The sequence below is a fragment of the Haemaphysalis longicornis genome, unplaced genomic scaffold (assembly GCF_048455015.1).
Source record: "Haemaphysalis longicornis isolate Haplotype H1 unplaced genomic scaffold, Haemaphysalis longicornis Haplotype H1 scaffold_3, whole genome shotgun sequence".
Classification (NCBI taxonomy): domain Eukaryota; kingdom Metazoa; phylum Arthropoda; class Arachnida; order Ixodida; family Ixodidae; genus Haemaphysalis; species Haemaphysalis longicornis.
Window position 1 is genome coordinate 163,385,713 of NW_027526335.1, and position 27,324 is coordinate 163,413,036.

General features: G+C 47.1%; 1 protein-coding gene across 1 annotated transcript in view; it reads left to right on the top strand.

Moving 5' to 3' along the window:
- The window catches only part of LOC144173499 (uncharacterized), a 42,412-nt gene extending 15,911 nt beyond the window's left edge, over window positions 1-26,501 (top strand). The window contains exons 5-6 of the mRNA XM_077701898.1: window positions 20,400-20,435; window positions 26,382-26,501. Of these exons, the coding sequence (XP_077558024.1) occupies window positions 20,400-20,435; window positions 26,382-26,465 (120 nt within the window). The 3' untranslated portion in view covers window positions 26,466-26,501. The remainder of the gene's footprint in view (window positions 1-20,399; window positions 20,436-26,381) is intronic.
- The last annotated feature ends 823 nt before the right edge of the window (window positions 26,502-27,324 follow it).

A 27,324-nucleotide genomic window follows, 5' to 3' on the forward strand; every position in this document is an offset into this window, starting at 1 on the left:
AAATTTTGAGTTTTTTTCTAATTCATCTATCAAAAATGCTTTCCAGCACTGCAAAATTATCTTTAAACAGCGCCCCGTAATTAGGTAAAAAAACTTTTTCCTTCTCCAACCTCTGATGCTTGACCGGTCCTCTTATTGGGTATGTGCCACAGCCTAAGGAACAACAGCAACAAGCGGAACACAGGTGGCAAGTCGGAGGCGGGAGAAACGAGGAGGCTCTCGGCTGGACGCCTCTTCCTGGTGACCCGCAAGACTTGCAAGTCCTGTCAGCCACGGCAACGCAGCCCTCTTTTTTGACCGGCGAGCGCACGGGCCACAGCCCCACGTCTCTCTCGACCACGAGAGCGCCGAAGGCAAGGGCACCGCGCCAGCTTACCGATATCAACGCGGCATGCTAGCACGAACCTTTGTAGGTTAAGTGTTTTGAGTCTGGAGGAATTGAGGGGCCCGGCTTGTCGGCGTAGCTCGTCGGGGGTCAATCTATCTAGCCACCGCAGTAACGCGGCGTCACGCACCCTTACGAGGCTTAGAAAAGATCACCGCTTACCCAGGTCTGGGTGCAACCTGGGCCCCTCTGGTTACAAGGCGGTACAATCCCATTGCGCTACACAAGAACACGGTACGCATATGCAAAGTGCTGGGCTTAATCTTTGCGCTGCGCCGTTGCTACGGAGGCTGCCGTTGCTAGGCCGCAGATGAGTACACAGTTAAAATAAAAAAAAATACGAATTAACAGTTTATTACCCCAATGTAATGAAAACTCAATTTAGTGCGAGTTAACTTTCGCCTCTCCATCTTCTTGGCGAACAGATGGAGGCGAAATAGTGATGTTCTTTTGATGTGCGAGCCGAGAGGACGTTCTCGACTCGCTCCGATGACCGACGACCGATGCTTGGAGCGGGTGAGGGATGAGGACTGCCTTCCTTGCTGGATATTAGGTTTATTTACGTTATTTACATTACTCCAACTTTACATCAGGTCAGAGTGACGGTTACATTGTCACTCTGACAGCAGCAGCCTGTTCGGCCGATATCTATATTCAACTAGATCCCCTCTCGACCGACCCCGAGAAAACCCAACACTCCGGTTTTGATAACAAAAACCCCGCCTCCAAAAAGGGGGCGTACAAAAAAGAGAGAAAAACCTTTCAAAACAATTAATACAAACCATTGATTGGCCACAGGAACCAGCCAATCACACACATGTCCCCACCTGCAGTCACGTGACCCAACCCTCTCTCTTATACACTCGTAGTGCGTTTCCCACGAACGCCATAGCACCCGACAAGCAAATACAGGACATCTGTGGCCTAAGTGGACATACATTACGTTCAGCGGGCGGCATCTGCCCAAAAGCCAAGCCGAGGGCCCGGAGCGGTCCCCGCGCGGCTGACCTTCCTCCGCGCGGCGCCTCCCGCGACGTCGTGCGTCTGCGTGCGCGGCGGGACAATGAGGGTTGCTAATTCCCTCCCAGACGAAGGGCGCCGCCGCCTGCCGCCAGCCCCACCGGAAGACGCGCTCCAGGCCCACTCGGTGGTCTCCGAGGCGATTGACCCGTCAATGACCAACGCCGCCGCCGGAGTCGAAGATTTTCCAAAGTTACACCGCGCGCGCTTTCAACACTAAGAGATACGATAATCTGGCGTCCCGTCAGCTTGTTATGCCGAATGACCCAGCCACCTCCGACGCGACAGAGATACTCAGGCTAATCGCCCCCGTCTTTTGACACACAAAAGGACGGGCACAAAACACGCTCTCGGCGGCTCCGAACTAGGCGTCCGCGCGGCTACATGAAAGGGACACAGGATCGTAGCTACCAGCGGAGGCGACGCCAATACATGGGCCACCGGCGGCCTTCATTAATTACATGCGGAGCCCGAACTTAACAGTGCGTGCGTTCCAATTTACCCTTTAGACAGCTTCTTTGCCGTCTTCGCAGACATTCCACCAATTCGAACGAAGCAGTCAACGAAGACTGCTTCGAAGAGACAGCATCGAAGTCAGTAACGATGCAGGCTACTTTCCTGTCTAAACCACTAAGCGACGCCAGCGGCACCTTTTCGTGTAATAATGTTGTGACAAATTAACTTGTTAGGTACTTGAAATATTTAGTACAGCTTACTAAGTGTGAAGGGGCTTTTGTTTAGTTTTTAAATTACATAATGTTTAATAATAACTCCCTCATCACTTTCTCCATAGGTCTCTTCTTTTTGTTTTTTTACAGTAATAGGGGGAAAAAAGTAACAGTGGCTTAGATCGGCTATGCCGGGATGTACGTAGCGTGAGATAAGGTTCAGCTGGTGATTCTTAGGTTTAGAATTACTGATTATCATGATTACTGCTGCTAAAACGATTTCCAATCCAGTCAAGACTCCTCGCGCATGCGCTGCACGGCTGTCCAGGAGCCTCGCGAAACAGCTATCAAGCGGCTCTAGCGCAGCGTCAGACTTGGGTACTGCGCAACGGAGGTGCGCAGCTGGGAACGCGCTGGCGCCAGTGCGTCTGCCCCGGCTATGACGTCAATCCTCTGGAATGCGCAGACCGGCGAATGTGCAGACCAAATTCTCTACACACCCGTACTCCAATTGAATTGGATTTCCAATCCAATAAAATCTAATTTAATCCAATCTGATCCAAATCCAACCCAATCCAATGCTCCTCGCGCTTACGCAGCACGTTCCTTCAAGGTCGAGGAGAAACTGGGCAACCTAGGCCAGTGTAGCTTACGCTACAATATAGAAATGTTAAAAAGTTAATAGAATGCTAAATGGCGGCGTCCCGCATGAGCTGCGTCGGAGCACACTTCAGTGAAAATAGAAAAAAATAAAATATTATGCGTAAAGAACGGTCTAATTAGCGAAAATACCCAAATTTGAAATTTCGAATACCACCTGTCAGGTCGCCTCCACGTGCCCTGCGGCGACGACCGCACTGGGCGCCACCCGAACGTTCACATGGGCAAATACATGCCAACGCGTTCGTCCGCGCCACGCCAACCGCAGAAAAAAATGACATCATCTTCCCGTAGGGGAACCCTGAGTAGTATGCAAAGCGGCCATGGGGTCGATTCAAGTGCCCATTAGTTTTGAGTTCGTCGTTTCCGTTAGGTTAAGGTGCGTAGCTACCGCTATATTTACAGTTTGGTTTGCATGGTAACTACCACTCTTTTCACTTACCGGAACTACGAAATGGGAAATTGCGTTGAGCCCATGGCTGTTTCGCATACTGCTCAGGGTTCCCCTACGGGGAGATGGTTGTGATGAAGTAGAGGAGAGTGCTGGTGCGTGCGTCGGAAAAGGCGTCGACGACGAGGAAGTTAATTTAAAAGATGCGATGACAGACCCTGGACAATCGCGCTCTGTGGATATATTCCGGCTAGGTGTCGCCCGAAGGGAACTGGGAAAATCGCCGAGGCAACAATGTGACGTCTGAGAAGAAGAAGAGATGGGCTGGACGGAGTAGTGGAACGACAAGAGGATGTCTTCCTAGGGCTACCGACAAGGTGTTGTAGCCGTGGTCTACCGAGGCCGTCGTCGAGGACGCCCGGAGACACAGCCAGTTTACAGAGCCAGCCACATCTACTCGCTGCTCAACGGCCGCGCATTGGAATCGCCGGCCTCTGCTGGGCAACGTGGGATCCACCAACAGCCCGCGTCGATGATGTCTCATCGACTGCATCAAGTGCGCCAGAGCACGTGAGACACTTCGTTCATTTGCAGTTTCGTTTTTGAACTGAACTTGGACGTGCTAGTTTTAGGGCCTAGCGGAACTTTGTGTCATTTGGATTGCGGCCTTTGTATCATTGTTTGTAAGTGTACGTTCGTCTCGTTAACTCGTCTCGTCAAGATAAATGTTCATCTCCGTCTACGTCGTCATAGAGTTTCTCAAGGGCCTGTGTCGTTTGTGCGACGTTACTCCCCAGTCCTAGCCACCAATAACATCACAACGGTGTAACTTTATTAGGGGCTATGTCCCTCCCTTGTCGTTGTTGCGCCGTCACACCCCCACTGCGCATGCTCGGCTTGCTGAAAGCCCGGTGGTGTCTTACCCTTTAATGGCTCCTGGAGCGACAGTGTTACCGGTGTCTTCCTGGGCCGGCCCGAGATGAGCCGAGCATGCGCAGTGGGGGTGTGGACGGCGCCACAACAAGGGAGGGACATAGCCCCGACCATGAGATGCTGGAGCGACGATGTTGCCGGTGTCTTCCTGGGCCGGCACGAGACGAGCACGCTTCCCCTTAAAGGGCTCCTGGAGCGGCAGTGTTGCCGGAGTCTTCCTGGGCCGGTGGATGGACGGACGACGGACGACAGAGCCGAGAGCAAGAGATGCTTTGCATCTAAAAACGATTGGTTCGGGATTGGTAGAGGGTAGGGCATTTGGTTTGACATGGATATCGCAAGGGATTGGTTGGCGGTTTGTCAGGTTTGGCCAAGCCTCGCATGCGCACCTGCTCCCCGTAGAGGAGGGGTCGGTCTTTGTTCTCCAGTTCCCCGCAGCGGTGCCGCCTTCGTGCGACGGTGCGGCATCTCTGACGTCGCTCCTACTGAAGCAGGCCAGATGGGGGGGGGGGGGGGGGGTAGGGGGTAAACGCTGCCTGTTGGTTTTTATCAGTCATCAGACCCGCCGCCATGGTTGTCTCGGTAGCAAAGCCCTGTGGCATCTTGGCGCCCCTGTCTTCCTTGGTAGTACAATGGCATTCGTCGGCATTGTCACTTTGTGGCCGAAGAGTATCTTTTGAGGCCCTTCCGCTGATTGCTTCCAGCGTGTTCCGCAGAAGGAGAGATGGCCGTTGTCCAAGGAGCGTTGAAATCTGACCTCATTTGTCTAAACGTATGCACGAATAAATATTACTGGTGCAGCCGCAGTTTTCCATGCTTCTGTTAAAGAAAAAGCCTTAGTTGCTCCGGTCAGCGAATGAGTGGCGTTGATTTGTAGTAGTTGTAATTGCCCGGGCTAGAAAGTGGCTGCCGCGATAGAGTAAATTGATAGATAGATCGTTGTAACTTTATTAGAAAAATAGAAAGAGGCTGGGCCAGGAGCCTGTAATCAAATAATAAATAAATAAATAAATAAATAAATAAATAAATAAATAATACACCTGTGAGGACTTATGGGATTCGGACCAGGATCTCCATATTGCCCGATGCTCCACAAACTGCGCAATCTCCGCATGTTGCCAGTGGCGAAGAAAAGTTCTTTATTTATTTATTTACTTATTTATTTATTATATACTGCCAGAAACCTGTTGGCAGCCTGAGCAGTAGTGATGAAATGTTTATGCATTCATGCAACACTCCATTGCAGCGGACTTCGCGTGTTACAGCGAAAGACGTCAGAAAGCAAGGTAGAAAAACTCCGGTGGTAAATAACACAGTGGAAACACCACACAGAACAAGCACTCTTAGGAGAGTACATGCCTATTTCCCAGACCACCTCACAAGTGAAATATTATGCGATATTTACCCGGCGGGATGGACAACATTTGTTGGCGTCTTGAAGGAACTTTATCACAAGTAAGCGTATATACCAGATAAAAAGATTCTTGGATGACAACTTCGTTGACAGCTTATGCAGTGCAGTCTAATCGGATATAGTTCTAGGAGAAAGAAAACAGAGAATTTGTTTTGTACTAGGCATTTCAATTGTTTTGCGGGTTTGATGCGAAGGGCAAAAAATTGGCTCCAATCCACGATGCGAACGTGGCTGGAAAGCAAAGCTGTAAGCGGCACACAGCAATTGCGTATGCGAGGTCACTTGAATTCACACACGCGGCTCTACAAAGAGTGAAGCCAGAGATTCTGCCAGCCGTTACCTGGGATTCGCGAGGGCGGCGTCCCGAACTCAGCAGCGTCGGCCCCAGCAGGGCTAGAGCGGCGCATGCCACCGCTGTAGCCCTGCTGTGCGTCGGCGAAAATAAAACAAAGGAGCGTCTTTCGAAGGGTGAGACAGGGAACCTAAATCCTTGTGTGCTAGCTCGGGGCTACACCACTGCGATAAAGGAGCGCCGACACTGAAACAATTAGTCGAATGGGCCCAGTGATTCCCACTTATACTGATTTAAATAGTTGAGTAAATTTAGTAAGTGTGAGAGCTACGAGAAAGCAGAGGGAACTTTTATAATCGCTATTTATTAGAACCAGCTGCTCCTTTCGCCTTAAGTATTACTTGTTAAAAGACAACCGAATAGGTATTCACCAATTTAGAAAACGGAGTCCTATTCGTTGCAAGCAGTGCGAAAAACAGGTAGCGTTTCTCTAGGGGCAGATCCTGTACATTTTGTTTTTCCGCCCTGCAATTCAATCTATAACGTATCTTTGCCGAGCGACTACTTAATTTCGTCGGGTCAGGGTTACCCAGGAGGTGCTGCCGAACAAGTTATTCAAGCCGTACAAACGAAGCGCGCAATAGGCGCGAAGTTGTGTCAGAACAAGCCCAATACAAGTCTCTAAAGCAGAGGATAAAGCCGATAGAATGGGTGCGCCGTCACGCCCGCCGGCGTGCGGCGAACGGATGATGATGATGATTAGAGGTGCTCCCTTTGTATCGGGACTACAGTTGTCACCAACCGACTTGCCTGTGTTATTCTACTTATTTGCCCTACGCTTGACAAACCTGATGGGTTTACCCCCTCCCCCCCCCCGGCTTTAAACTCCCGTCGCTTCCCCCGTCCCGTCTTTTCTTAATTCTAATTCGGCATATTAGTCCTCCTACGTCCCACTCTCTTCCCTATTTTTCTTCCACCACCACTCCAGCCGCCTCTTCGTAACCTCTATGGCTCCGAAGTTGAGGCTCCCCCTTGCACCAAATCCCAACGCCTCCGTCAACTTCGCTACCCCATCATGCCGCCGCGGTCGTATCTGTGTGCAGTCTATTAAAATATGCTCTACAGTTTCCACATCCCTGCTGCAGCATCCACAAGGTTCGTCCTGTTGCTTGTAGTTAGCCGTGTATGCCCGTGTCCTCACACAACCCGTCCGTGCTTCAAAGAGCAATGCCCTGCCTCGCATATTGGCACAGAAACCTTCTGTGATGAAGTGATGTTGTGACAACGGTGGTGTGTATAAGTATCGACAAGCTCGGATGAAGAAGTAAATTAATAGATTAATACAAAGTAGAACAATCGCCTCTATGGATATGGGCCAGCAAGGCTCCGCCTGAAGGGAAGCGGCGGAATAGGCCAAGGATAGCAGGGATGGGGGAGGAAGAGAAAGAGGAGATCGTGGGTGGGGGACGGAGGAGCATGAATTCGGAAGAGCAAGGCTTTTGATTCTGGCCGCAAGGTGCTGTAGCCGTGACCTTCTGAGGCCGTTGTCGAAGGCGCCCGGAAACTCAGCCAGGCTACAGCGTCAGCCGTGTCTTGCGTCGACGACCGCGCATTGAATCGCCGGCATCGAATGTGCAACGTGGTGTTCTCTGTGACGAGCTGTGAACAGCCGCCGCATCGAGGAAATTTGGTCGGCCCTGCACCAAGTGCTCCTCAGCACGTGAGATGGTTCTTTTTTTGTGAACTCTACTCGGACGTGTTTCTACTCGGACGTTAACTCTACTCGGATTCTTTCTTTGTGAACTCTACTTCTCCCTGAGTTCGTGTGCTTAGGATTGACTTCAGTATCTCATTCAGCTTGTCCCTATAATGTCCTTGGTTTCGCCTCGTCCAGATACATGTTTGTGTCCGTCATCATAGAGTTCCTCAAGCGTCTGCCTCATTTCTGCGACGTAAAGTCAGAGCCCTAGCCACCAATTCGTTTTCTCTGCTGCTTGTACCTACTTTTTAACTGTTGTGTATACCCCACTTTCCCTACTGAATTTCTGTACCGGTTGGTCTGCTGTCTGTTCCTCTGTCTCCACAACTTGTCCATGCTCCTGATATACAAGCACCTAAACATTCTTGCGGCCCATTTTACCTCCTTCATGTCATGTCGTGTCTCTTCAAACTTTATCTTGCTCTGCGCCTCTCTGACCTCACAGGACGATCAGCCCATATCCCCCTGTACCGCTTCATTCGTAGTTTTGCTATGGGGCTCCAGGGCCAGCCTACCTACCGCTCTGATTTGCCTCCAACCCCGTGTGGGTCTCTTACTTCATGCATATTGCCGCGAACCATGTATAAGTTTATTGTTTGTTTTTGCTGCCCGGCCATACCCGGCTGTGTTATCTGCGTCCCAAGCAAAGCGCGTCTTTTATTCTTTATTTTTATGCCGCACGGGCTATCAAATTCAGATAAGCAGACTGTCTCGCCCTAACGTCACTAGCTCAGAATGATCTTTGATCTACAATGTTCTGGATGTAAATTGACGGTTCCAGAAACACTCGCGCCAAGAAATAAAAGCCGGCAGAGCAGACGCCATGGCATTCGAATCGCCGACACCAGTTTACGCACGTCACTGATTGCTGTATCGCCGCCTTGTATTCTTTGAGTTGTTAGGGGAGCACAAGTTCGCTCGAATGAACTTGTTTTTCTTAAAGACAACTGCGTCGTCTTTTGAAACGTGACACCTGGTGGAGGTGCTGGGTAGGGCGACGGCGAACGGTTGAAACGGGCTGTGCCACGGCTGGTTTGATAAAGGTAGTCGTCGATTTCACGTGGTCCTTGCCCAGGGAGAGGGCGAGGTGCGTCGACAGAGAAATCACGCAGTCCGAGTCTCTTGTATGGGCAACGACGATAGATGTGATCGGCCTCTCCGCAGTGGTAGCACAGCGGATGATTATCGGCGGTTCGCCAAACGTCGGTTTTTCTCGGCGTCTGGTTTTGGGCTGTGGACGGCGGTACGGTGGACGGCGGCGACAGTGGGGACGGCGGCGAGAGTGGACGGCGGTACGGCGGAGCTTCTTGTAGACGGGCTGGAGCAGGGTGGGGTCGACGAACAGCCGTGGAGTAGGTCATCGCCTGTGGCTCGCGGGGCTCCTCAGATGGCATAAAAGAGCCCAAAGCGTGGTGAACCTCTTCGCGAAAGACGTCAGTCAGGGAAGCCACTTGAGGTTGCGGCGTCGTCGGAAAAAGCTTCCGAAGCTCCTCGCTGACCACTGCTCGGATGTTCTCGCGCAGTGTATCGGAGCTTGTAGCTCCGGCACCGATCGTCTCGGAAACCAGCGCGTTGACCGGGCGATCGTACTGCCTCGTCCGAACTTCCAGCGTCTTCTCGATCGTGGCCGCCTCAGACGCGAATTCGGTCACCGTCTTAGGAGGGTTGCGGACAAAGCAAGCAAAAAGCTCCTGCTTTACCCCTCGCATGAGAAACCTTAGTTTCTTTTCTTCTATCATCTCCGCATCTGCACGTCGAAACAACCTCTTCATCTCCTCAACAAAGATCACTACCCCTTCGTTGGGGTGTTGCGTGCGGGTTTCTAGCAAAAGTGCGGCTCGTTCCTTTTGCACGACGGTGGCGAACGTTTTAAGGAACTCGCTCTTGAAGAGAGTCCAGTCAGTCAAAGAGCTTTCATGGTTCTCGAACCAAGTTCGAGCTGCATCCTCCAAATAGAAGAAGACATGCCGAAACGTTTCTTCGTCATCCCACCTGTTAATAAAGATCCGAACACGCTCCACTTTCTCCAACCAGTCCACAGGGTCTTCCGTCGGTGATCCATGAAATGACGGTGGTTCCCGGGGTTGCTGCAGAACTACAGGATGGCTCGTGGTCATCGTAGGTGCGTTGTTAATGGCAACGGCTGTGACGTCTTCCGCCTTCAGTTTATCTGGCAGTAGTCCAAACGCCGGCTCTAAGCCTTGCTGTCGGCGGCTGGCACGAGTTGGGCTTGCTTGACGACTTGAATTGGGTTGAGGGTGCATGTACCCAGCGCCTCCACCACTGAGAGCGACCTAGCCGCCCAGCAGCGTGCCGACCCCGGCTTGCGCGTCATGATAAACTACCTCGAAGGATGCAATGTCGCCGTGCCTAGGGTGTTCAAGCGGAACTTACCAGCATTCAGCCTAAAAAGCTCCGTCCTCGTGAAGAATTTCAGCCCTGGAACGAGAAAGAATTATCTACTTGTCCCCGCAGACCTCCGTGACGAAATTTGGAAGAGTGCCACGACGACCCGTCTTCCGGACATCTCGGCACAGTTCACACTATAGCAAAAATCAGGGCAAAGTACTTCTGGCCCCGTCTTACATCCTACGTCACCCACTACGTTCGGAGTTGCCGTGACTGCCAGCGACGAAACACGCCGCCTAAAAGACACGCCCGACTTCTGCAACCGATCGCCGTCCCGTCGAAGCCCTTTCAACAGATTGGAATGAATCTTCTAGACCCGTTCCCTTCGTCAAGATCACAGAACAACTGGATTGTTGTAGCGACCGACTACTTGTCGCGCTACGCAGAGACCGCCGCTCTTCCGAGGGGGACTGCACAAGAAGTCGCCAACTTCTTCCTAAACCAAGTTGTACTGCGACATGCAGGCCCTGAAGTCCTTATCACGGACCGCGGAACGGCCTTCACTGCGGAGCTTATGCGAGGAATCTTACCCTACAGCAACACGGATCACCGAAAAACGACGGCGTACCACCGACAAACGAACGAACTAACAGAACGTCTGAACGAGACGATCGTGGATATGCTGTCAATGTACGTCGACGTTAAACATAAGACTTGGGACGAAGTGCCCCCGTATGTCACGTTTGCGTACAACACGACTATCCAAGAAACTACGCAGATGACGCCGTTCTAGCTTGTCTACGCAAGACAGCCGACTACGATGCTTGACGCCATGCTTCTGCATGTAGAAGACGACGACCTCAACTCCGACGTCCAAGGATACCTTCAGCGTGCGGAGGAGGCCCGCCAGCTCGCTCGAGTTCGTAGAACGGACCAGCAGCTGGTGGATGCCGGGCGCTACAACCTCCGACGCCGAGACGTCGAGACCACCCAGGGGACCGTGTTTGGGTTTGGACTCTCATCCGACGACGCGGGCTCAGTGAGAAGCTTCTGCGATGTTATTTCAGACTACCAGATTCTACGACGTGTCGGCCAACTTACCTTCGAGGTGATCCCCGATGGTGGTTGCGTAACATCACGACGACGCACGCGCCCCGAAGTCGTCCACGAGGTTCGCTTGAAACCTTACTATGCAAGATGACGGACTGTTTTGTTGTTGTGGTGTAGACTGTCTTTTATTTTAGGATCGGGTTGATGCACTCTTAGAGGGGCGGTAATGCCGCGAACCATGTAGAAGTTTATTGTTTGTTTTTGCTGCCCGGCCGTGCCCGGCTGTGTTATCTTCGTCCCAAGCAAAGCGCATCTTCTATTCTTTATTTTTATGCCACATGGGCTATCACATTCAGATAAGCAGACTGCCTCGCACTAACGTCACTAGCCCAGAATGATCTTCTTTAATCTACAATGTTCTGGATGTAAATCGACGGTTCCAGAAACACTCGCGCCAAGAGATAAAAGCCGGGAGAGCAGACGCCATGGCATTCGAATCGCCGACACCAGTTTACGCACGTCACTTTGTTGATTGCTGTATCGCCGGCTTGTATTCTTTGAGTTGTTAGGGGAGCACAAGTTCGCTCCAATAAACTTGTTTTTCTTGAAGATAACTGCGTCGTCTTTCGCAACGTGACAATATAACCGAATTTCCGAAAGTCAGTCCTGACTCTCCTTACCACCTCGTATTTGTTGTAGCCCCACAGTGCTCTATGTTTCATTATAACCGCGTTCCGTCTTTCCTTTGTTTTAGGGTGGGCCTCATTCTCATGCGTGTAATCTGCGCCGTCTTTAGGCCATACTCCTAAATGTTCATACCCCCGTGGTATTTCTACTTGTTGAACGGATACGGATTTGTGCTCCGTGTCGTCGTTGAAGACCGTTATCCCTGATTTGTCTTTGCTAAAAAATATCCCAAGGTGCGTCGCTTCATCTTCGCATATATCCATCAGGCCCTTCATACCTATCCGGTCATCCGCCATCAACAATTGTTTGTCTGCATACATTACTCCTGGAATTCGCTATTCCACAACCTGTCCGTTTATAATCCATCATAAATCAAATCCCACCCTACTGCCCTCTAGCTTCCTTTCTAAACCGGCCTTGTAGATCACGGACAGCAGTGTAGAAAGAGGAGATTCTTGTTTCAAACCCTTGTAGGTGTATACTGGCCTATTGTATGCTACCATCTCTCACGCTATTTGCCCAGGTTCTTCCCGTATACTTTCATGAGTAAGTTAATAAATCCTGCCCCCAATCCCTCGTTCTCCAGAATATTTCATAGCTGCTCCCTGTCTACATTGTCATACGCCGCTATAATGTATAGAAAAGCTACCCACAAAGGCCGTTTTGGGTCTTCGCACCTCTATGCACTGACTTACTACAAATGTGCAGCTCGGCGGTTGCTGGTCTGCGCCGCGCCCACTTCTCGCCGGGCCTATGCTCCTCAAGTAAATATAGGAAGCCGCATCAACCACATCAACCGAGTCCGCGCCCTACATGTGGTGACCCGGACGTTTCCTACAGGCTGTTAGACGAATTTGACATTTTATTGTGAAAAATTTATTTTTTAAAGCAACAAAACTTTATCGGAGAAGTTAGCACAAGGCGTAAATTGAGCATGAAATTTACGGATTGCTGTCATGAATATTTTCGTAGATTGACGTCGCAACATTTGTCCAGGTAGCGGCGAGGGTCCAGCTTGTCGTGTTTTAAATTTTTTTTATTATAAGAAAACATATTTCCTAGGGAAAATATTGGTAAATATGAACAGAAGAATGGCCAAAAATTGATATAAAAATGTGGTTGATCCCCCTTCTATAGGAACCGGTAAAATACGAAAGTGAAATGTGCCTTCAAAGGACCTGTTGAATGGTTACTGTGCATCGAGAGGAACTTGCACATCGTTATATTTATTTGGTCGGTTTGGCACCGTTATACGAATCAACGTCAGAAAATCGATTGCACGTGCCGTAGCATTGCGTGAATTCCACTGAAACCACAGGCACTCGCGAAGTGTCCGTGCGAACGAAACCAAACAGATTTTTAGTGAGTCTTTTGGTGAACGATTCACTCCATATAAGGCTGTGCCGTGCTTTTAAAATTTGTAGCGATCACAAGTGGACGTATCTGGCGTGGTAACGAGTGCTTAACTTTGTAGCGATCAGGAGTGGACGTATATGGCAGTGGTAAGAAGTGGTTATAGAGTTTGTGGTGGTCTTCATGTCTTCAGTAAGTTTATCAGCCCAGTGACCATAACAGCGGCCGGACGACGGGACATCGTGGTCGTTCCAGACTTTGGAGAATATGTCTCATTCAGCTATTCGCGGCCAATGAATAGGGCTCTCATAGCCGTCACCGTTACGGCGTATTTTGATTATGTCATGTTCTGACCTGAATGGTCTCTTTTGTTTATCCATTTAGCCTTCCACATGCTGCGAGTAAGGGACAAGTAATGCATGTGCCGCTTGTCACACTCTTTCCAGCTCTTGTGGGTGTAATAAGGTCATTGATAACCGCAACGTCTTCATCTTCTGTGGTTCCGACAAGCGTCATGCCGTGTTTACCGCTGTAATGTTAGACCCACATCTCATGAGCAGCGTTGACGTCCCCTCGGATGGCGATGGGGGAACTACCAGCATTTCCTTGCGGCGTTTTGGTTTGCGGGGAATGTATGAGGTGTGTCAAAGTTATCAGTGGTGAATACTGACTGAAAATAATCTTTTGAATACTAACTGAAAATACTATTTTCAGGCTGTGGTGATAGTAAATGGCCACTGGATGGGACAGTGCATATTTGGAAAGTGTTTGTGGAGGCTGAACAAGCTCAAATCGAATTAGAAAATTTTGAACGAATACTTTTTTACAAATTTTGGAATGTAATCCTGGAACTCAAGTCTTGGCAGAAATATATTATGAGGCCAATCTCTTTCTTGGCATCTCTAATTGAGCTATGATAACAGTGTTAGATCTTTAGTTTTAAATGCCTTAACGTCGACATCCAATGTGACACGACGATTTTTAGTTGTTTTGAGAGGGCAGAAGTTATGGACTGGACGCAGCTTGCAACAATGTTTCCGCAAGAGTTCCACGAAAAACATACACATCATTAGAAAGCTCGCCGCAGTTGCACAGTGGCCAAGGCGTTGTTCTGCTCAGCACGAGGACGTGGGTTTGATTCCCGGCCGTGGCGGCCGCTTTTCTGATGGAGGCAAAAAGCAAAAACGCCCGCGTGTACGAGATTTCGGCGCACGTTAAGAATCTTAAGTTGGTCAAAATGAATGCGGAGACCTCCACTTGCGCGCCTCATCGCCTGCATTTTGTCAGCGCATTCAACTCTACAATCAATCAACCAATACATCATTGATGCTATCAGCTCTCTAAGATCATCACCAGAATCACTAAAGCATTTAACAATTTATCGTGGTGGCTGTGTAAAAACTCAAGAAAACTAAACAAAATCATTGTGGCCAACTGTAAGCGATATGAAAACGAGAAGAACCCTGTTGTAAAAATTCTGTGTATAACTGCACATTTTTACGAATTGTTAGTTAGAAAGCGAATATCAAAACTAAATCCCAAAATTCGGCACCCATTTGTGTTAGTTTCTAAGAGTTGTATTAAACGAAAACCTACTAACAATTAGAAGTGCTTTGCTTAATTTCCCACCGCAGCAGGAGAGTCATAAAGAAGGCGCAAAACATCAGTAGCGCTAAAATGGCCAAGAAATATTAAATAAAAAAAGGAGGAGGTACGCTAGTGTATGAATGTCTTTAAAGCGCGCAGCTGAGCTGTCTGCTTTGACAGGGGATTGAGGATAATGTCCGATATTATAAAAAAACGTTTCATAAAAGACCTTCGCACCAAACAGATTCGGTATTAGGTGAGCTCTGGAGTACTGGAGATTTAGGTTCAGACCTTACAACCCTTAAAAATAACGTAACGCCTCCTATTCTCCAGTGCTGTCAATCAGTTCTAAAAACTGTGAAACCGGGAAGTGTGACTTCGTTTTCATATATGTTATCGCGTAACTACTACGCAGATACGCCAAGATAATGTGGCATATGGAAGAAAATCAGTGAAAGGAAATGGGCAAATTTGTAATTACATTTGTAGGAATAACACGCATGACGCGCAAAGCTGCTTGAAGGTCACTGGTGCATTAGCAAGTGATAGTGATGCACTGGTTGTATACTTAGACCAGCAAGGAAGAGCTGCCGCCAATCTATAAATATACCTTCGTGTACATCTGCCTTGCCTACTATACTTGCAAAGACTGAGGCTTGGGCATGTTGCTTCATGACTTGAAGGAGGGGAACAGCGCAAATTTGACAGACACGAGAAGAAGGAGACGACACGCTCAGCGCTGACTTACAACAGTTCATTCTTTACCGCTCGGACACATATATACCACCACGGTTAAAAATACAAGGAAAAGCAAGACTAACACGATAGTGTCTCTTATCACCATTGCTCGTCACACATCACCACTCGCTCTGCGCCACAAAAAACACGTGCTGCACTAACCTGGGGTCACAAAATCTCATTCTTTTCGGGAGAGGGTCAGAGAGGGCATGCTTACGCATTTATCTTTTAGGCGGGCGATTTCGGCAGCTTCAATTATTTCTCTGGTGGTTTTATGCTTATTTTTTGCTATGACCTTTGTTTCAGAAAAAATAGGGCTGCATCCGCTAACACTACAGTCCTTACAGTGGAGGCCTAGGTGGCCACTGAAAGAGCACCACTACAAAGTAACCAAGGCAATCAGTCTTTCATTTAAGCACCTTCCTGTTTGCCCTGTATATTGTTTACCACAGGACAGCGGAACTGAAGAGACTACACCTTCTATGCAGTCTACAAACCGATTTTCTTGCTTTCATACTCTCTGCCACATCGGGAACTTTTGATCTCTGTTGAAGATTGTACAGACAATTACGGTTCCGTATCCTTTCAAAATAACACAGGCTTGTCAGTTCAAGGTTTTTTAGAACTTTTAAAGATGTACCTGACCTCGACTTTTACGACATGGGACGATAAGCTTTACATCCAAACTAATGGGATTTGCATTGAGTCTTGCATAGCACCAATTCTGAGCGATCTTTTCGTAGCCCACCTAGATAATCTGCTGCATGATCAACTACAGAGTTCAAGTGTAACCAGAATCTTCCGATATGTAGATGATTTTTTAGTAACTCTTAATACTGACGAGGTGGGTCTCGAACCGTTAATATTTCAGGCTTTACACCAGTTTCGTGAATGTTTTAAGCCTCTTGTTTTAACATTTGAATTACTAGTGAAAAAAGCAATCAGGGTTTTAGACCTCAAGCTTCGGTTTTCGCCAAATCACATCTGCTGGCCGTATGATCCACGCGTCAGCAAGCCACTTCTTCCGTTTCAGTCATCCCATTTCAAGCTGGTAAAAAAGTCGATAGTTACCACGTGTTTAAAAAACGCCTTTAACAAATCATGTATTCACTGTATGACTGACAGTTTTATTAGGCAGATGGAAGACGTCAGGTAGCGGGGTACCCAAAACAGTTGCTATCATCCGGAGCGGAAGCGTTTCTACAAAATTAAAAAGAAACACGCAGGACAGCCTACAAGTATCAGATCAAAACAGAAGCAAAAAGATTACTGTGATTCCCTACTTGCATCGAAGTGCACATAACATGAAAAAAAATAGGCAAACGCGCTAACGTGAAGTAGAATTTTCTGCCCCCAATAAATTGTCAGCCATGTGCTCAAGAGTCAACAAAACAGCAAGAACAATGCAGTCTTGCTCAACAAAGCATGAAAATCGGTTTGTAGACTGCATAGAAGGTGTACTCTATTCAGTTCCGCTGTCCTGTGGTAAACAATATATAGGGCAAACAGGAAGGTGCTTAATTGAAAGACTGAAAGAGCACCACTACAAAGTAACCAAGGCAATCAGTGGCCACCTGGGCCTCCACTGTAAGGACTGTAGTGTTAGCGGATGCAGCCCTATTTTTTCTGAAACAAAGGTCATAGCAAAGAATAAGCATAAAACCACCAGAGAAATAATTGAAGCTGCCGAAATCGCCCGCCTAAAAGATAAATGCGTAAGCATGCCCTCTCTGACCCTCTCCCAAAAAGAATGAGATTTTGTGACCCCATTAGTGCAGCACGTGTTTTTGTGGCGCAGAGCGAGTGGTGATGTGTGACGAGCAATGGTGATAAGAGACACTATGGTGTTAGTCTTGCTTTTCCTTGTATTTTTAACCGTGGTGGTATATATGTGCCCGAGCGGTAAAGAATAAACTGTTGTAAGTCAGCGCTGAGCGTGTCGTCTCCTTCTTCTCGTGTCTGTCAAATTTGCGCTGTTCCCCTCCTTCAACTAGTATACTTATTGTGTCTTTCCAATTCCCCTTTTGAAGCGAAATTGTTGTGGTCTCCCTGATGGCGCCTGTAACGCAAAAACACCAAAGTGAAACAAAAAATGCTTCGAGTGTCCGGAATTGAACCTGGGTTCCTCGTGTTGTGAAGCCGGAGTCTATCCGATTGCTCCATGTCGATATAGTTGAAGCGGTTTGGAAAACTTGCACGATAACCACAGAATCTGTCACACGAAAGCTTCGCGTTCAACTATCGCCGTCGTTTGACTCAGGGGTGCATGATTTTTCTAACTAGTGAACCTCGAAAACTCAGTTTATAAAGTTGGTAATGTCGCCTGTCCTAACATTAGTAGTCTGCAGTTTAGTATATCATTTTTTTCTTATACCTTCAATAAACCAGACATGCTGAAAGGAGTTTTGCACGTGCTCACCTCTGAGGGCGTACATTCCTTGACAATAGCAGGCTTCTTAGTTGTGCTTACGCATCGTTTTTTGGCTTACGTTTTTTCCTTGTTCGCTAGGTTAGGCAATGATGTCTGTAAATGTTTCTATTAATCAGCTTCAACATCTCCAAAAATTGCGTTTCATCTAGCGTTCTCAACACTTTCGTATTCTTAATTTGCAATAAGTCCTTTCGTTTTCTTAGATAACTCGACAGTTTTCCTTGCTTCCAGAGGTCCTGCTGACTCAGTAGCCACATCGCTAGGAGGCCATGTTGCATGTCCATGTGAATGAGGGTGGGGGCCTGTCCAGGTACACCCGTGACCCCTTGCACACGGACACCCTTAACACGTCCGGACCAACAGGAGACCGCGCTGCTCAGCACACAACTCCAACTCCAGGAAACGGTCATCCAGCTGGTAGAGGACGCAGCTAGGGCTCACAGGATCGTAACCGTCGTCTCATAGGACGGGGCGCTGTCCGCGCAGGCGAATTCCTTGATTTTCAGCAATTACAACAAACGTTATTTCACTCAGTCACTAAGCAAGCCTACGCTGTATTTTCTCCAGTTTAAACCACGTACTTTTGACGAAGTGTTATTTAAAACTGTTGCGTCCTGGCCCTCAACTGACTGGAAGTTACGTTTGCTACGTTTTACTAGCTTCGCGTTTCTCTTTTAAAATCTCGCTTTATCTTGCGCCCTATCAACCTTTAGACAATACTCTTGATCTTGCCTAGCTTGTCAACGTCCTTGGAAATACTGGGATCGCCAAATTAGAATGACGTGGATATCGTTTTAGGTTAGGGCGTTCGGCCTTTCTCATGTCGATCCTCGATTACTTAGAAGAACAGTGTGTTCATTATTCTCGGTCTGTCTGTAATGAATGGGACCATGATTGGCGTGAAAGTCACGACTCAGTGGCCAGTGCGTGGGCGAGTAAACGTTGCTTTATGCGTGAAACAAGAAGAAGCAGATAGCACACGGAAGCAAGGACGCGAGACTAAATATATAAGCGATAAAAATGCAAGAGGCTAACAGGAAAATGCCCGCAATAAAGAAAAGGAAATGTCCTACGGGGTTTTGTCGCAGCCCCTCGGGGTGTTGAAGTCCCGACGCGTGCAGGGTCGACGTGGACGTCACAGCGCGGCTGGCTCGATGGCCGGCTCTAGGCCACGTCGCATCCAGGCACGGGACGTCGGACAGGCATCATTGACCTTGCCGGGGAGTCACGGCTCGATGTCGTAGCAGCGGGTGTGAGCGGAGGGTTCGACCTCCAGGTGAATACAGACCCGCGATCTCTCGCCGAGCGCGTCACAGGCCCCAGGCACGGCCAGCCAACGGGTTGTCGTGATCAGCGGCGGACGGCTCACGGACACAGCAGCGGGTGCGACCCAGGTTCTCACCCGAACAAGATCACAGGGCTGCGCTCTCCAGCCCAGCGGGTCACAGGCGTCCATTGATCCTCGGCCCGATTCAATTTTCTGCCCGCACTCGTTGCAGCTGCACGCTCGGTCTCCTTTTCTTCGTCGTCCACCAGTACTTCATCACAATGTTTTTGTACAAACTAATCATTGCATACACTTCGCTGTTATGACTGCCAATTCAATGATTCGAACTGCTATTTCGCCTGTTGTTGCTGGGACACCACAGCATTAGTCTTCCATCAGAATCATTAGCCGTGCTGCTCTCGTTGTCACCGCTTATTTGACATCCTGTTAGCAACCAGGTACTGCTTGATCATTGTAGCTAGACGTTGGTGCATTGGCTACCACTGTTTTAACGTTTTTTGGCTGTTTAGGTTGATCCAAAGTCCAGCAATTCCTTCCTGATTTGCTAACGCTGAAGAATTTCATCACATTTTCTGCGGTATACCTGGGTATAAAAGACTCAGCCGTGTGTTGTTTCTTTTACGCGGCCATCAATACCTACAGCTTTTACCAATGTTTAACTCCATAAATGCTTGCCCTGCCTTTTCATTCTTGATTTGTTATATAACTTCCGAGTTATCCTTGGGAGTTCCTCTAGAATCCCATCTAAGCTTCTCTTGCTGGCGGAGTTCGTGAGTTGAACAGTGCTTACGTTCAAGCAAGATTTAAACATTCTATGGGTTTGTGTTTATAAGAAACCACTTTCATACCGGCGTATTACTATTCTTGTTTCAACCTTGGAATTTCGGTGTTTGTTCCGAGAAAAATATGCGGGAAGTGACGCGTTAGGTGCGCACGGGGCTTGCTTCAGCAAGGCTAACGGAACTTTGGTTTTTACGACCTTGCAGGACGAAGTAAAAAAAAAAAACGCCTAGTGTCCGTTGTTATAATGAACCGCCTCCTGCACTGGCGTACATTTAGGTATGGGCAGAAAATTTTTACTTTGACGCCGTGAAAATACGCTCGTCACGGTCACTGATGCCTGAAAGAGAAACAGTCTTTGCAGAAGCGACCCTTTCAAAAGAAGAAGAAAAAGATAGCAGGAGGAGAGGATCGGCATACAATGCTCATCGTTACAGCATGAAAAATGTTCGAAAGGAAAAATGAAAATTCAGGCGGAAGCTATTTAAAATGGTGCGCAACTGATGCGCAGCGTGCGCGGAGATATTCACGTGGAACCAACACTGTCTGAAATTTTGCCTTTCTTGAAGATCCTTGACATAGCTCAATGTTATAATGCGTGTTTCTTTCGACAGGACAACCACGCGCTTCAGAAACTTCAAAAGAAGATGGTAAGCACGATTTATTTTATTGTGGACCAAATTCTACAACTGAAGTGTAAAAATACTATTCCTTTCAGTAGTATGACACGTGTACGTTTAGGTCCAAGAGAAAGGCATTTTATGTGGGGTAACTTTTCGATTTACGTTACATATAGCCTTCCAGTATCGTAGCCTGAATTCTTTATTATATAGCGATAGCTGGGATGTCATAAAAAATGCGATTTTTCTGCATTAAGGTGCGGTGCAGCAGAGAACCCATAACTCCATTTTACAACGTTCACGTGAACGTACTTTGAATACGGCTGTATACGCCAAGTCTCACTGCACTTGAGATCTTTCTTTAAGAAAGGTGAAGTATGCATTTATTTTTTTTATTTGGTTCTGTACCGCTTTATTGATTTGATTTATTGATTTATTGATTCCTCAAAGGTCCCATTGGGACATTACATGAGGGGTGGGCATGACACGGCACTTGAAAAAAAGGGTAACAACATTGTAACGGCAACAGACGATGTACAGTAACTATAGCGGCACTTCTATATAAGGGGTGGGTATAATACAGTACTAGAAAGGAGGGTTACAACAACGTACCGACAGCAACAGAAGGGGTACACTAATTATGGCGGCACTTCTTCAATGGCGTGCTTGAAACGAGATTGGTCAACGATTGTAGCAACTGCAGCAGGTAGATCATTCCAGTCTCGGGATGTGCGTATGAAAAATGATTGTTGAAATTTATTAGTATGGGCACGTTCCCGATAGACTGCATTGGTGTGACTAGTACGGAAAATACGGTGGGCTAGTTGGATGTACTGATTTCTAAGTTGTTGCGAGTGGAAGAATTTGTGGTAAAGACACAGTCGAGCTATTTTGCGGCGAGATTGAAGTGTAGGAAGGTTAAGTTCTGCTTTTAACGCTGAAACGCTTGAATAGTGGGAGTAATCAGACAAAATAAATCGAGCGGCTCGATTTTGGACAGATTCGAGGGTGTTGATCAAATAAGTTTGGTAAGGATCGAATATAGCGTTTGCATATTCTAATTTAGGCCGCACGAAAGTTACGTATGCAAGTAATTTTATTGAGGGAGGGGTTAGGCCAAGATTGCGGCGCAGGTAGCCAAGAGCACGGTTAGCCGAGTTCGTTATGTGGTTAATGTGATAGGACCAGTTTAAGTCGTGGGATATATGGACACCTAAGTATTTAACCGAGTCAGCAGAACCAATAGCAATGTTGTTAATAGTATACTTAGGTTGCACAAAATTGCGGCGGAGGTGGAAAGAAACGTGCACAGTTTTTTGGATATTTAAAGACATCAGACAGTTATTGCACCAATCCTGCACGCGAAATAGGTCTTCTTGTAATGCGGATATGTCACAGCTACTACTTATAGGGCGATAAATGACGCAGTCGTCAGCGAAAAGACGGACTTTCGACGTAAGATTTATGGGGAGATCATTTATATATATGAGAAAAAGAAGTGGCCCCAGGACGGTTCCTTGGGGAACACCGGAGAGCACGTGCGTGAGTGATGATGTATGCGAACTGGCGTGGACAAATTGCTGGCGGTCACTTAGAAATGCGTTTATCCAATTCAGAACTAATGGGTCCAAATTAAGCCGCGACAATTTTAGCAGTAGGCGATTATGTGGGACTTTATCAAATGCTTTTTCAAAATCAATAAAGATTGCATCAGTTGGAATGTTGCGGTCTAGGCATGAATGTACGTCATGAAGGAACATGGCAAGTTGAGTGTCGCAAGAATGATCTTTACGGAAACCATGCTGATTAGGATTGAAGAAATTGACAGAATTCAAAAATTTGGCAATGTGCGAATACAATATATGCTCCATGAGTTTAGAACAGACACTGGTAATTGAAATCGGACGGTAATTATTAGGGCTCAAACGATTTCCCTTTTTAAATACTGGGATGACTTTACCGATGCGCCAGTCATAGGGAAACGATCCTGTGTTCAGAGACTGTTGAAAAATGAGTGAGAGAAACAAGCTGCTCACGTGTTTGGTGTTTTTTAGCACTTTAGCATTTATACCATCAATACCAACCGATGATAAATTTTTCAGCGAGGTAATTACTTTGACTATGCCTTGTGGTTCAAACATAATACTCGGCATGGGGGGGTGATCATAAGAAGGGACAGTGGGAAGGTCATTCAATGGTTCACGCGTAAAAACCGCGCTAAATGCGTTGTTCAATATATCTGGTACTTCACGGTCCAGGGTAGGCAGTCCAGAGCTATCGCACAGCGAAACACAGTTAGATGCACTGGGATTAATAGTTTTCCAGAAGCGCTTCGGTTCAGTGCGTAGCATAGAGGGTAAGGTGACAGAGAAGAAACTTTGCTTAGCGTGGGCGGTTGAGGTTTTGTAATCGTTTTCAGCGGCGTAATATTTCTGCCAGGATTGACTCGTGTTATAATTCTTTGCTGCCCGGAACAATCGCTTTTTTTTATTGTTTAAGCGTTTAAGGGATGTATTAAACCACGGAGAACTCGGGCGTTCAGAAATCGTTTTAGTAGGAATATAAAGGCGTATTAGGCGTTGCATCTCTGATTTAAAAAGAAGCCAATTGGATTCAAGTGAGCGCTGCGCAAAGCTGGCTGCAAAGTTTTCAAAGATCGTTGATAAGTCCCGGTTCATACTGTCGTAATCCCCTTTATCGTACAACGTAAGTGTTTTTCTGGTTTTTTTACTTGTGTGAAAACTGCATGAGAATGAAGCGTGCACAACCAAATGATCACTCAGGCCACGCAGGTAGGTGATAGGGGAGACGTTCTCAGGGTGTGAAGTTAAGACAAGATCTAGTATGTTAGACGAGTGGTCGGTAACACGCGTAGGCTGAGTGACCAGTTGGGACAATCCGAAGGTGAGGCACGTGTTGATAAACTCGCCAGGGGGGGTATTTTTTGATGACATAGAAGCAGTATCAGACCAATTTATACTAGGGAAATTAAAGTCGCCAAATAACAATATAGGACTGTTTGGGTGGGTCGTTCTTAGCTGGTTCAAATTTTCATGAAACAGACGTGCAAAAGAAGTGTCAGTACTAGGAGCGCGATAGCAAACTCCAATCAAGATGCGCGGGTGGGATGCGTGGCAGCAGAGCCAAACAATTTCTAATGGCGATGTAATATTGATGCGCACGCAGCGTAGGTCGCGTTTCGTGGCTACCAGGACACCGCCACCGCGCTGGTTGTTATCCCTGTCCTTGGGAAATATGTCAAAGTCAGGGAGACATGGCAATATTTCTGTATCATCGATTAACGAGTTAAGCCACGTTTCTGTTAGTAGCACAATATTTGACGATGAGGAATTTATCAAGTCGCATAGCTTATCCCGCTTCGGAATGACACTTCGTATGTTGGTTAACAAAAATGATACAGACTGATGGGAAGGACGTGGCCCGCGTAGTTTATTTGTTGGCTGCTATGAACTCTTTTCGACAACCGTATTTGAAGCATGATCAAATACATAGGTTTTGTTGTTTACGGTCAGTGTTTCATGGCGTAGCTTGTAACTCGAGCTTTGAGTTTTCCCAAATTCAATTAGGCGCTTACGGGCAAGGCGAGTACTAGGGGAAAGATCCTGAGAAATGCTGAAGTCTGTGTCTTTAAGCTTACCGCTAAGTGACAGTATATGGTCCTTATCTTTAAAATGCGCGAATTTAACTATTATTGGTCTGCACTTTCCGGCGCGGAACGTGCCTATGCGATGGGCCCTTTCAATGTCACGGGGTTGAACGGTAGTTTGAAGGAGGCGATTGCAGTGCTCAATTACTATTTTTTCCGACCCTTCCCACGATTCGTTTTGGGTATCCTGGTGCCCATAAAATACCAGGTTATTGCGCCTTGATCTGTTCTCTGAGTCATTGATTCGAGCCGTCAACACTTTTATATGATGAGCATTGCTATCAGCATCCGACTGCAGTCCCGCCAGTAGCGGCCTCATAGTCTCTAGGGAAGCATGGTCTGACTCGATCTTATCTACAAATTCTGCAAAAAAATACTGTGGCCATAAGTTATGATCACCAGAAACGCCACGGGTGCTAGAAACAGAAACAAGGCTACAAGAACCACTCCTACAACGTGCGCATGCCTATCAGTAGCATAGGCGCGTACCTTAGCCTATATATCCGATGGTATTCAGGGATTAGACAGCGCATATTGCGGCACCAGTGCAATCAACTAGCTTTTGCCACAAACCTCTTACAAAAACTGGGATAAAACTTCACAGCTTCCTAAAACTCGGCCTTTTTGAGCAGAAAATCCAAACTACACATAGCTATACAAGAAAAGTTTATACTAGAAACACTGATTTATAGGTCATAACCGGCAAGCTTCGGTGTAAAGCTTTTCTTGCCGTTCACCGAAACAGCTTTATGAGATCTTTGGCGGCAGTCAAAAGGCTAACTCACGTTTCTTATGGCACAAGTCTTGCCAAAGAACCATGATATTGCTATTTTTGGTCCAATTCACCTGTGACGATCCTCCTGTCGCAGAAGGTTCTTAACGTTTCGGACGCAATGTTGTATTGTCACTATTGGGGCTGCGGCCCCACTGTTCCGCATGGCAACAGCTTCAAACTTTTAGAATATGGGTTGATTACGCTGAGGAAACAGAATTAAAATGAATTTTCTACGTCGAAATGCTAACGCTCTATATCAAAAATCAGCAGTTGTATTTCTCAATACAAAAAAGGCTAGTGCGAAGCAAATTGGAGAGACGAGGTGAACATTCATAAGTGGAACAACCGCGAACTGACACAGGGACGAGAAATGGAAAGGGAAACGAGACGAGCGCTGGCCTCGTTTGTTTTTATCGTCCCTGTGAAAGTCTAAATTTTTTTCGTCTTTAAAGTGGTACCATAACTTATACTGGCTCTGCGCGCAAGAATCAAGGTTAGATGCCGCTAAGATAAATGTCATGATGTGGTTGAAAAAATGAAAGAGACAGCCAATACCAGAACGATCTTCGTTACTCTTTCCGATGTTGCAAAAACTTGTCGCCACACTTGCAGCACCACATCCCCAATACATGTCCATGGCGATGGTAGTACCAATGAGAGTAAATTTCAGTGTGATGTTCCTGCATGAGGGAGGCAACTTTTTGCATTGGTGCGGACCATTTTCTACGTAGAATTGTCGTGGATAAATGTGAATGTAGGGCCTTCAATGTAACTATTGTAAACGAGAAGAGTCGCAAGCGTGGAACAGGACGCAAAACATCAGATTGTGAGTTTCTTACCAGTTGGAGTGGTGCAGATTGCAGTAGTAACTTTAAACGATGCCAAGCTGAAAAACCAAGATGAAGTTGAAAGTTCGCAACCTTGGAGCTTTTGATTAACAAAATATATTTCTGAAACAACATTTGTGTGAGCAACCTTTTTATTTAAAAGGAGCCGATGCGGGGCTGTGCAATCCTGTATTTTCGTTTCTTAATAGGCAGTTGCGCGCATACTGCAGCAGCCAGATTTAGGCAATTCACTTGTAAAGTGAATAGTTAAGAGCTCAATATACAGCAGCAGACTATTCCCCTCAAGTAATGTTTAATTAAGTACTTTTAAGCATTTGGAAATAAACCCTCTTTCGTAATGCTGTAAATAGTATGCTCGGGACATTTGAAAACTAAATTATGTGTTTATTTTTGCTGCTCTCAGATCTTCATTCGTCAAAGTTTTTAGCCAATACCTGTGCCTGCCTTAAATTTGTTCACACTGTTTTCTGGGGACGCCTCTGCGCAATGGCTGCACGCGGCAATTTCTCGTCTAAGAGGCATTTGTGAGCTTACAGGCGTGACTGACAGGGCGAAGGTTTATGAATTGCACATACAGTTTGGCATCATTATTTATTTACCTGACCACTGTAACTCTTTATCAAGCAATACTGAAGGCACAGCCCCTACTCTCTAATACCTGCACGCTACTTTTACTTTGATTACAGGTGAAGTTTGTTGCAAAGAACGAGAAAAAATGGCCTTTTATCGTCCAGCAATGCAGCGACGAAATTTCTGGAAATAACTTTTAAGCTGCTTTGAAAAATAAAAACAAACACCTGCTGGCGACACTGTTTGCGCACAGGTGGCTAATAAAAGTGTAACCTAGAACTAAATTTTTGTCTTGTACGTGAAACCATGTGACCCGTTTTTGACGGACTTTACAATTCCTCACTTCGTAAGTTCGTGGGCTGCTTTTCACCACAGCCAGCTATTCCGAGTAGCCAAAAATGTCGTCATCCCCATTACTTCATGGTGAAGTTTTTTTGTTGCAAGCAGCTACATCTGACAGGCATGTAAAGCAGTCGAAGCGTATTCCACTTAAGCCACCGCTCACGGCTTTAAACGTCAAATCTATGTGGCTAATATTAGTAATCTATTTTGTGTACTTGGACACTTAGTTCGTTATACCTCGCGCTTGTTTAAGGTTCTTACCAAATCACGCGTCGCCCTGAGTTTGGGCGTGTCCCCGGTTCGGCGCGTGCCTGCAAGCGGGCAGCAATCGCTGATCAAATGGCGGTGGAGCAAAGTTAACCCCCGTCTCATGCTTACAGGAGAGAGAGAGAGAGAGAGAGAGAGAGAGAGAGAGAGAGAGAGAAAGAGAGAGAGAGAGAGTAAACGTGTTTATTGCGGAAAGCAATGAGAAGGATTCCCTAATCCAAGACCCCTTGAGCTTTCCCAGCCTCAACAGCCCTCAACACCAGCAGGCGCTGATCATTGATGTCGGAGCTGGTCAAATCTATCTCCCGAAGCTCGCAAGTAGAAAGGGAGGGATTTCGCGAATGTAGGGGGGTGTGGGAACATCCCCCTACCTTATTACAGAGCGTGCCGGGGGCTTTGCAGAAGCGGCGTTGCGTGGAATAAACGGTGGTGCGCAGTAAATGAAATTTA